Source organism: Arachis hypogaea, chromosome 12 (assembly GCF_003086295.3).
Source record: "Arachis hypogaea cultivar Tifrunner chromosome 12, arahy.Tifrunner.gnm2.J5K5, whole genome shotgun sequence".
In the NCBI taxonomy this organism is placed as follows: domain Eukaryota; kingdom Viridiplantae; phylum Streptophyta; class Magnoliopsida; order Fabales; family Fabaceae; genus Arachis; species Arachis hypogaea.
In genome coordinates, this window is record NC_092047.1 from 40,781,561 (window position 1) to 40,792,837 (window position 11,277).

The 11,277-nt window shown below is 30.4% G+C and overlaps 1 protein-coding gene across 1 annotated transcript; it reads right to left on the reverse strand.

Annotated features, from left to right (window-relative positions):
- Positions 1 to 549: 549 nt before the first annotated feature.
- On the reverse strand, positions 550 to 9,344 carry LOC112727339 (uncharacterized). The gene is made up of 8 exons (XM_025777043.3): positions 8,931 to 9,344; positions 8,691 to 8,786; positions 7,488 to 7,571; positions 6,962 to 7,122; positions 5,279 to 5,396; positions 2,755 to 2,890; positions 1,579 to 1,757; positions 550 to 921 (listed from the first exon to the last, which is right to left on the reverse strand). Exons 1-8 carry the CDS (start codon positions 9,159 to 9,161, stop codon positions 682 to 684), a joined length of 1,245 nt encoding a protein of 414 aa, XP_025632828.1. The 5' UTR covers positions 9,162 to 9,344; the 3' UTR covers positions 550 to 681.
- Positions 9,345 to 11,277: the final 1,933 nt, after the last annotated feature.

The window sequence follows — 11,277 nt, forward strand, 5'->3', positions numbered from 1 at the left end:
TTCTGATTAATAAAATTTTTTTATTTATTTTTTTAATTTGTATATATTTAATAAAATTTATAGTTAAATAAAATATAATTGATTTAAAAATGAGTGACTTTATAATTAAAATAAATTGAATATAAATAAAATAAAAGATTGCTATATGTATTATAATTTATACACAAATTAGTAAGAAGCACTGCAGCTAGGAGGTACAATTATCTTTGTTGCCTTCTAAAGTGAAGGGGTTCAAACCCTATCATGGCTATTTTGGAAAATTTTCTAAAATCCGCAAACCTTGACACTTGGCAAGACATGGAGCATATGGAGCACGGTAGAACGCTAATGCGTCGATGCATCGTAGGTTTCCTTTCAACTGCGACCCGAGCGGTTCAATCCGGTCTGGTTTTTACCAGATTTAACTGATTTTTATCGGTTCATTTTGGATTTGACTGATTCGTGCCGACTGGTATTATATCCAGTTTACCGGTCGAATCGGCCGATCCAGTCCGGTTTTTTTACTCTTAAAAGAATTTGTAATCCAATTGTCCTGTCCGCTAAGGAAACTTAAGAAAGTGCTAAATCATGTCTTTGTAATCCACCATGATTTGTCGTAATCCAATTTTAATCACAACAAAAATTAGAGAGGAATGGGGAATAGTATGTCAAAGAAATAGCACTGATTTATAAATACATGAATTACAGAATGGAAGGATCTTTGTATCTCTTGAAAATGTCTTCAATGTCAGCCATAACTTCTGCTGGTAAGGGGCGCTCAGTTTTTGTGAAAGCATCAATGTCTTCTTTGAGTTGGTCCAGAGAGGTAGCACCAATGATTGAGCTTGTCATGAATGGACGGTCTCTTACGAATCCAAGGGCAAGCTCAACAGGAGTTAGAGCATGTCTTTTGGCCAATTCAAGATATTGTACAGTTGCTTCCTGAAATTCAGCCACATGCTCAACATCAAACATATAAACAAACGAACAGGCGAGTATGTGTAATATTTCATTTATAAGTGCACATTTGGTAATACTGTAATAGTTTAGGCTGAGTTTGTTTCAATTGCTTTTTTCTAACAGAAGAGAAGAAAGAAAATCTAACTAGAAAAAACATTTTTTAAGACATCTATGAATACAAGTTTTAAAATGTCTATATAAGATTTAATTTTGAGGTTATTAAAAAAAAAAGCTAAAGAAAGCATCCTACAATAACAGAGGTTCAAGTCCTCTGAGGGTTATTGTTTTGAATTTTGATGTGTTTACAGACGGAAAAAAAATTCCTCCCAGCTACTATGAACGGTCATTGAGTTTAGCGGCATGACCCTAACCTTAGTGGATTGATCAATGCTGAACTTAACTAAACCTTTTAAAATGATAGAATATTCTTTTAAACTTAATGAGCTCTCTAAAGAATTCAGATGAGATACTCTTTTTAAATCCTAACACAAACTTTCCCTACCTTAAACTTTACTGTCAACAAGCTGCTCTGAATCTCATAAATTTATCTAAATAAAAGAGAAACGAAAATCCTTAAGTGGTGGCTTTTACTGTGCTATGAAATGTAAATTAAATACAAGAACTAGCATTCTGGCATACCCGTGCAATTGATTTGTTATATCTTTCCATATAGCCAGGGAAGAGGTTCAATCTTCCCTTTTTTGCAGCTTCAGAATTTATATCTATATATTTTCCAGTGAGTGATCCACCTCCAAGTGGGGAGTAGGATAGCAACCCAATGTTACAGTTGTTTGGATGGCAAACTTCCACAAGATCAACTGCAATAAATAAAACCAACAAAGAACCTGAATTATATTGAGATATATTATTAATTCTCAGAACTGCAATCAAGACACATAAATAAACCAATGCTGATGCGATATTCTCAAAACAATCATGAGCCGAACACCAGAGAGATTCAAAAGACATAATATATAGGCCATCGAAATCCTTTAAATATATGTGCCTTTGCAGTCTGCACCAGCTAAATGCACCGGATAACAGCAAAGTTAATAAATAGCCACATAATTTAAGCAGCTTTACCCAAATGCATTTAAACAAACATAAAAAATTGCTGCTATAAAATAGAAGGCATAGCCAGTGCTTATAGAAAGTTCTGAAAAGGTATTAACGGAAGAAAAATGGCTGTACCGCATACATGTATAGTTGTGCTGTTAATATGCTAGTATAGAATGTGGTAACATGATGGGAAAAACAGTAATGTGAGGGCAAGATCAAGTTTCAGATTTCCAGGTAAGTTGGCCAGATGAATCTATAATGGTGCTGAAACGGAATAAATGCTGAAACAGGGATTGACAGAGAACAACCGAGAAGAACTTAGAATCCAGATTCCAAACTCGTGTCAGGACTTAGAGAGAATTGAAACAAAATCACTTGCCTCTCTATCATTCTAACCTTTGTTGAGTGAAAAGCAGCCAAATTTCTAAGGACCATGAATAGAAAAGAAATCCTTGGCAGGAATTTTCCACAAAGTAGAAAGAATAAGGTAATGAAGGTACTATATATAATGTAACATATACAACTGTTAACAAGAGCAAACAGCCTGTTCCAAAATTCAGATGCAAACATTTCTTTCATTTCGGAATGTTTAGCAAGAATGTATTATTTATTTCTGAATTTGCTATGAGTTGTACAATAAAATCTAACAAAGCAATTTGACACAGGTTTCAAATCATCAGAACAAGAGAGTAGCAGCTTTGCTTCACAAAACACGATAATATTAAGTAAAATGAGTTCTGCCCGTGAGACACTTACTTTCAAACCGCAATCTAGCGAGCAAGCTATAGCTGTTTTGAATACTAACAATCTTGGGAAGTCCTTCAACTTTAGCTGCATGTACAAACTCCATCACTCCATAAGAAGTCTCGTTAGATACACCTATGTAGCGTACCTAAACCATACAAAAGTCTCTGAATCCCAAAAACAAGCATGAGAAAATGGACATGGTATCATGATCAATGTAAGAATTTTACAATAGAATCAGCACATGGTATACAGAAAAGGAGAGAGTAGAGGTAGTGAATCCCATATTGGTTATTATAGTTCATCTTTGTTTAGGAACTTGTCATCCCCTAGAATATGTGCCATGTGCCACACAGTGACAGCACAAGAAAGTAGCAACGGAAGTATATTTTACAGCCGTTCCACCCATCATCCAACTAAAAATGATTTTTTATATAAAAGTTAATTTTGTAACAGTCGTCTTCTTATACTTCTCCTCTATTCTTCTATTTTTCTCATTTTCTTTATGTATCTTCCTTGTCTATTTGATTCTTTGTGTATTTTTAAAAATTTTATAAAGAATAAGAAAAAAAAGAAAAGAAAAGAAAAAGAAAAGAAAAAGAAAAAATGCATATGACAAAACACAGAAATTCATTAAACAAAACACAGAAATGTGGTGATGATAAACAAATAAATTTTTAAAAGTCAAACGAAACATTTTGAAGAGACACATAGAAAGAAAATATAGAAATATATTGAAGAAAATTACAGAAATTTTACAACGATAAACACAAAAATATTTTGAAGGAAAACACAATCTTTTAAAGAGAAACAAAGGAAGAAAACATAGAAAGATATTGACGATAAACAAACTTTTTAAAGAGAAATACAGGAAGAAACAAAAATTTACGGATTATAAGCACAGAAAGTTTGTGGAACACAGAAATTTTTTTAAGGTCAACACAACTTTTTGACTGGAAAATAGAAAGAAAACACAAATTTATTGAAGAAAAACAAAGAAATTTTGTTATGTTAAACAATGAAATATTTTGAAGGTAAAGTAAATACACAATATCTTTAAGAGAAACACACAAAGAAAACACAAATTTATTAACGATAAACACAGAATTTTGGTGATGATAAACGTACAAAATTTTTTTAAGGTATTGAGAGAAAACGGAGAAATTTTATGCTCATAAACACCAATTTTTAAGGTAAACACAACTTTTTGTATAGAAACAAAGGAAGAAAATATAGAAATTTATTGATGAGAGAATTTGTGTGATAAATACAGAAATTTTTTTTAACGTAAACACAAATTTTTGAAGAGAAATATAGGAAGAAAACAAAGAAATTTATTGAGATAAAGCAGAAAAAATTTTGACGATAAACAAAGAATTTTTTTAAAGGAAACACTACTTTTTTGAAGAAAAGGTAAAACGCATAAGTTTGTTATGATAAAAACAAGCTTTTCTAAAGTAAATACACAAGCTTTTAAAGAAAAACAAACAAAGAAAACACAGAAGCTTATTGTTGATAAACATAGAAATTTGGTTATCATGATCACGGATACTTTTGAAGGTAAAAAACTTTTTGAAGATAAACATAGGAAAAGAATACAGAAATTTATTAATGATATATTGTAAGAATGCACATAAATTTTATGACAATAAAGACATAAATTTTTTGAAGTTAAACACAACATTCTAAAGGAAAACAAATGAAGAAAACACAGAAATTTATTGATGATAAACACACAAATTCTGTGATTATAAACACACAAATTTTTTGAAGGTAAATACAACTCTTTGAAGAGAAACATAGAAAGACAACACTAAATTTATTAAAAATAAACACAAAAATTGTGGTAATAAATACAGAAATTAATTTGTGTTATTCAAGTTGTATTTATGTGTTATTCAACTAAAATATTTGCACAATTCAATTTACATTTTAGTGTTATTCAACTAAAGTTTATGTGTTTTTAACTAAAATTTTTGTGTTATTCTTCTTTATCCTTTAACTAAAGCATCAACACAATTCAAAATAAATTTTTTGTTTTTCTTTGTTATGTTTATGTATAATTCAACTTAAAAACTTATTGTTTAAGTAAAATCTTCCATTTTTGAAGAAAAAATATAAAAAGACAGAAATTATTTTGCATCAATTGTAAAACATGAAAAAGAGAAGAAAAAGAAGAAACTAAAAAATAAAAAATAAAGAAGGAAAAAAAAAGACACAATAGCAGAACAAGAAGAAGCAACAATATCAGCAGAAAAAAAGTGTGATTTTACGTGCACGTTTGTGTGGGTGATTTTGTTGTGCCAATAAGTTATTTAACCAATTTGGTTGGATTTGGTTACCCAAAAAACTAGTCCATGTAACAGTACCTTTTCTCCAACAAATATGGCACTAAAACTAAGCAAAGAAAATTACAATATCAGCTTGAACCTACGGAAAAAAAAAAAAGAGTGAAAAATAAAAAGAAGTTCAAACCACCTGTAAGCCACAACTAGCATTCATAGGACCATACAGTAAAATGATAGAACTCAATTACCTTTCCTTCATTGATAAGTTCTTGAAAAGCTTGCAACTGTTCAACAAACGGGACACTCGGCCTCCATTGTGAAGGATCATAGGAATAAGCACCAAACAGTGGAACATAGCGATCTGGCCTAAAATAAAACAGAGAAAAAGTCATTCAAAAAACAATAGCTCAAACAGATTATAGTTCAGCTTTATGACTAAAGAAGCAAACAGGATAACATTTTCCTCATGACTGGCTGCATCTAGTAAACATTTTTTGTAATTGAAAAAAGAGGCACCGCATTGCAAAAGACTCCCACAAGCTTGGACCTCCAAGGTATATGCATCCAACCATACCCCAACAAGACTATGTGCCTAAATAATATAACTAGAAACTAAGAAAGGATGAAAGTGACACAGATCAGGCATTTGATTAGGTAGTAATTAGCTAAAATATATAAGTTGGGCAGGAAAGAGAGTGAGGCAGTTAAACACAAAGTAGGAAGGGAATAGGAGAGTTGCATGTCCCTCAAATACCCTCTATATATCTTGCAGTTTCAGCTTCTTTTATCAGGTCGATCTTGAGTTATTCTCGAATTGAATACATTCCTTTGATTTTCCATACCAGTTTATTTTTAGTGGATAAATGGCATGTGAACCAGTTACGTACTATGCATATTGATAAGGATAGAAAAGACAATAGTCTTAATAATATAACGAGTATAGTATAGCAAAATCATTATATTAATACTGCAATTTCTACTAATAACCAAGGTCAAGTGCAACTGTGTGTTGAACACAAATCCAGCCTCATGTATTGACTATATTTTATGTGCTTAACATTCTGAGCAGGGTGCCTATAATGGGTGTTGAAAATTAAGTTTGATGCAATTCTACTATACTTAGTAAACAAATTTGCATCTTGCTACACGTTATACCTTTAGGTGGTGGACTGTTACATGCTTAGTTCAACATATACTATGTCTTAAGATTCCAAAAACTGTATGAGTTCTAAGTTCCTGGAATTTTACAAGGAACAGTTCACACATGTTGAATAATACATTTACCACATTCTGTTAGGAACCACACACACAGAATAATAGAAGGGATAGGAGCATATGTATTATTAACACGCAGTGAAGCTGGATCTCAGCTTACTGATGAAGATGAGAATTAACTAAACAGAAGGAAAATGCACGGGACTATAGTGGCCCCTCAGTCCCTTCTCATACACTCGCAGATGCATAGGAAATTTATCTTAATGATAAAAAAACTAAGATTTAATTACTTTGTCGGTCCCTATAGTTTCACTGAATTTTTAATTAGGTCCCTATACATTTTTTCTTTTCAATTGGGTCCCTATACCATATTAGATTTTGTAACTAAGTCCCTACCAAAAGCATTGCAATTAACGGAATATTCTGTTAAACTATACAAAATATTCAGTCAAATATTAGGTATATTCGTTTTGTTTACAGAATATTCTGTTAATTCCAACGTTTTTGTCACAGCAAGGACTTAATTACAAAATCTAATATGGTATAGAGACTCAATCGAAAAAAATATATAGAGATCTAATTAAAAATTCAGTGAAACTATAGGACCGACAGAATAATTAAACCAAAAACTAATGTCAAATACTTCAGTTTTCACCCATAAAATAATGCAGAAAAAAAAAAGGCAATACATGGATGTTTAAACTCTGTAGACTCACCAGTGAATTTGTAACAGATCAATATAATCAGTGCCAAGGCGCTTAAGACTTTTCTCTACACTTTCCTTTATATTTGCAGCATCTACCCGCAAAACTTTTGCATTGTCCCGTAGGTAACTTGACCTCTCGGAATAACCACATACTTTTGTTGCTAAAATAATCTGTCGAGAAAAGTGGTATACAATCCTAGTTAAAGAAGGAACTTGGCAAAATTCTTCGGAAATACAGATAAAAGTGAATCTCAATCTTAAACAAGGTCAATATGTTATACAGGGGAAATTTTCCCCAAAATTCAACTTTAGTTTAATAAGCACCTTTACAGAATGCAAAGAATAACTTGTTGAAAATCCCTCAGGCAAACAGAAACGACAATTACTATTTAAAAACTGTATAACCTTAATAGTTTTTCAATGAAAGTAACCAAGCACTAATACTTACTTTCTTTTTCTTTTTCTATTTTTCCTTCCAATTGTCAGTTACTCTCTTTCTTAAAATAAGAAATAAGAATAAAACAAGCATCCAATACCTTGTCACGAGATTGAGACTTCAGCCAGCTAGCAATATACAGATCAGTTCTTCCCTGTGTCTCTTTCTTCATTGGAATTGGATACTGTAAATCAATACCTAATTGTCAATACATCTGACAACATAATAGCAGCATAAGATGAAACTGAAGTGTATCATAGGAACATCGCTGTTAATTGTTAGGGACAACAAACAACTTATGAAAATGAAAAAGAACAGTTTTGAAGGCTATTGTCAATACATTAGACAACAAATGGTGTAAAATGGTGAATAATAACGCAATAATATGATAACAGTTTGACAGAAAAAGCAACTTCGTCAGCAGTGTAAGGCTTACTAGGTAATTCCATATGGCATGTTGAGCACAAAGTACCAGATATGATGAAAGAGAGGTTCATTAATCATTATAGAATTGTTGGCTAAACCGAGAAAATCCATTACAAAAATGAAAAGTGACTATACTGATTCAAAATATTTTAGTTCAAGTGTTCAACCGATAAATAGTTGGTTGGAGTAGAATTCAGATTCAAGTCCTGGGTACGAAGTAATGCTTCGGGCAGACCCATGCACCTTATACAATCTCCAATGGTTGATTAGGGTTGCCTCCAATAAGAGGATAACTATGGTTCCACCAAGAGATAATTAAGTACATGTAGTTTCTATATTGAGAGATAATATGATACAAGAATCAAAGAAGCTACAACAAACAGCTAAGTGTTTGGTCTGTGGCCAATTGCTCACTCAGTGGGGGTGTTTGGGCAAAATCCCTTCCAAAAGTTACGACATTAGCATTGAAAGCTCTAGAATAACAATTTGCATACATAAATTGCCTGGCATTAGGTTGCAATCCACTTCCACTGTGACCAAGTACTCTTTAATACAGAGAGCCAAACACTATATGCATCAGTGGCAGAAAGAAGATCAAATAATAGTCTTAAGTTCAAAATCAAACTATAGCAATAAAAAGTTCTCTTAGAATGAGGACAAAAGTGTGTATTTCTAAACCACCTATGACTTGGAAGAGTTAGCTATCACAATTTGCTATAAAATAGTGAACCTTTTGTGTCTAATGGGAATAAAGAAAACAAAAACGAAAACATCATATGAAGCATGTCAATCATATTGAAACTAAGCAGTAAGCACAGAATTTTCAATTTTTCAAATGGAAATGGAAGCAATGCAATTTTATGATTTGAAGAATTACCGCCTCAGCAGTATCCAAAGCATTAATGCCATTCTCAAATGCATAACTGAGAATGCCATGAGATTCTTTCTCTGTGTTCTGCTCCCCAAACGTCATCTAAAACAATTGCACCAATCAATCATCAACTATCACACAATGCAGAATTCAAAATTGAAAAAGAAAAAGAATATGAAACAAGTCCTCTCCATTTGTGCAAAAATTCAGAATTTGAATGAGAAACCATAAACAATAAAATTTTACAGTTCCAAGAGTGATTTCACTGATGTTGAGGTCAGAGTCACCAAGCTTCCTATATTCCAATGCGTTCTTCTGGCCATGGCAAGCACAAACGAGATGCCTCAAGGTGCTTCTAGTTCTTGTTGTTGAAGGTATAGAAATGAGAGGCATTGATGGTGCGAGGGGTTGAGAAAGGGAACGTGCCATGACAAAGGAAGAAGAATTTGGGAAGGAGAAGGAGCAGGGGGATGCCATGGCTCAACGGAAGAGTACTGAGTGCCTGAACCTCTCCCTTAGCTTATCGTTTACTCCCCAAACGTTGTGGAAGCTGGTTCGCTCCTGATTCGGTAAGACCAATGAGATCATCGATCGACTTTGTAATTTTGTTGAAAAATCTATTTCATCCTCGTCAAATATTATATGACCCAAAAATCAATCATTAAATTAGGTATAATATACTTTTATATAGTATATATTGTTTAATTTATTTTTAATATATATTTTATAAAATAATAATTTAATAATTAATTTTTATTTATATATAATATAATTGATCTGTTATATATTTTTGTTCATAATATTATTATAAAATTATAAATTTTTTAAAATAAATTTTATTTTGATGTTTAATTTAACTATAAATTTTAAAATTAATAATACTATTGGTGTTATAATAAATATTAAAAATTTTATCAAATATAAAAAATACGATATTCGTGTTCTACTTCAACACCTCTTATATAATTAACACCTTATTAATTAGCGTTTTCTTTGTTAAAAGCATTTTTTGGATATGTATTTTTCAGTTAAAATACTAAAAGAAATAGATTTTTTATTTAAATAAATATTTTATTTATTAAAATAAATAATTATAAAATTCATTAAAAAAATACGTCTCAATCTTATCTCGTTTACATGGTATATGAGATATATAAAATTTGAAAAAATATACATATCTTATTTATAGTGTAAACAAGATATATTTATAATTATCTTGTTTACCGTGTAAATGAGATATGTGTATTTATAAATATAAAAATATAATTTTTAAAAATAATAAAAAATATTAAAAATTTAAATTGGACCTGTAACAACTCAAATTTTTATGTCAATACGATGTTTTTTGAAAAAATTTATTTTCAGCAATTAGTTCTATTTCGATAAGTTAATTCCGAGTTTCGAAATAAAATAAAGGATAATATAATTTTATTATTTTGTTATTAATTTATTTTTCATGCTATAATTATAACAGAGCCTAGATAATAATATTATTATTATTATCAAGTCCGATATTTGTCAATATAAATAATTATCAGTATTTCTTAATGAGTTTAGAGTTGTTAATGCTTCATCAAACATTTTTTATCCGTAAGTTACTAATATCATTTATATTAGTAACTCATATATATTTAACTATACATATATTATTATTTGTATTTTAATATATCGAGTTTTTATAATTATTCATTTAAAATATTTATAACTTGAACCCCGGCTCAGCAGTTTTAGAACTTGACACCTAGCCACTAAATCACCATTAATCATTATCGTTACCTTAGTTCCATTCACTTTGGCTGAAGAGAAATTTCTTTGCGGAACCATATGAATCAAGAGCGAGAATTTGATACAGGGCATTCCACCAGGCATCTATATAATTATAGTAGGGGTAGTGTTGTGATTCAAATTTTCTAGTAAAATTTTTACAATGAAAGGGAGGTTTTTTCCATTCTGATAATGTTATTACTTTCATAATCTTAATTTTTAGGAATATTAAATCTTTTGTGGTTAGGTCTTTATTATGAGTTAATTCAATGGATCTAGTGTCTATTAAGATAAATTCATACAGAAATCAAAACAGAAAAAGAATATTCTTCTGATGATTCAGAAAATTTTATACAACAATTAGATATACCATCTTCTTCAGAATCTTCTAAAATAGAGAAAAATTTGTGTCTAGGACTAAGAATATGTAACTGTGATAGTTGCATAAAATCTTTAAATATAATTACGAGAACTCAAAAGTCAATCAATACCTTAACTAGAGAACAAACAAACACTTTAATTTCTATAATAGATAAATTAGAAGATTCTCCCTTAAAAGATGAATTCTTATTTCAATTAAATGATCTGACTAGGAAAGAAGAAAAATCTAAAGAAGAAATAAGGCCAGTAGAAATTAAAGAAATATATAATAGGTTTAGAACACCTAAAGAAGAAACTTCTTTAAAACATTTACAAGAAGAGATAAAAATGTTAAAATTCAAAATTTATGAATTAAAATAACAAAATATATTTCTTGACAATAGAATACTAAAATTAGAAGGAGAAAACATAGTAAGATTATAAAAAGAAAAAGAAAGATTAGAATCAA

Coding starts and splice junctions, on each gene's coding strand:
- LOC112727339 (XM_025777043.3), bottom strand. CDS start 9,161: ATGGCATCCCCCTGCTCCTTCTCCTTCCCAAATTCTTCTTCCTTTGTC. Junction 2,891..5,278: donor AACTTATCAATGAAGGAAAG/GTAATTGAGTTC, acceptor TGTATGGTTTAG/GTACGCTACATAGGTGTATC. Junction 922..1,578: donor ATAACAAATCAATTGCACGG/GTATGCCAGAAT, acceptor GCTGAATTTCAG/GAAGCAACTGTACAATATCT.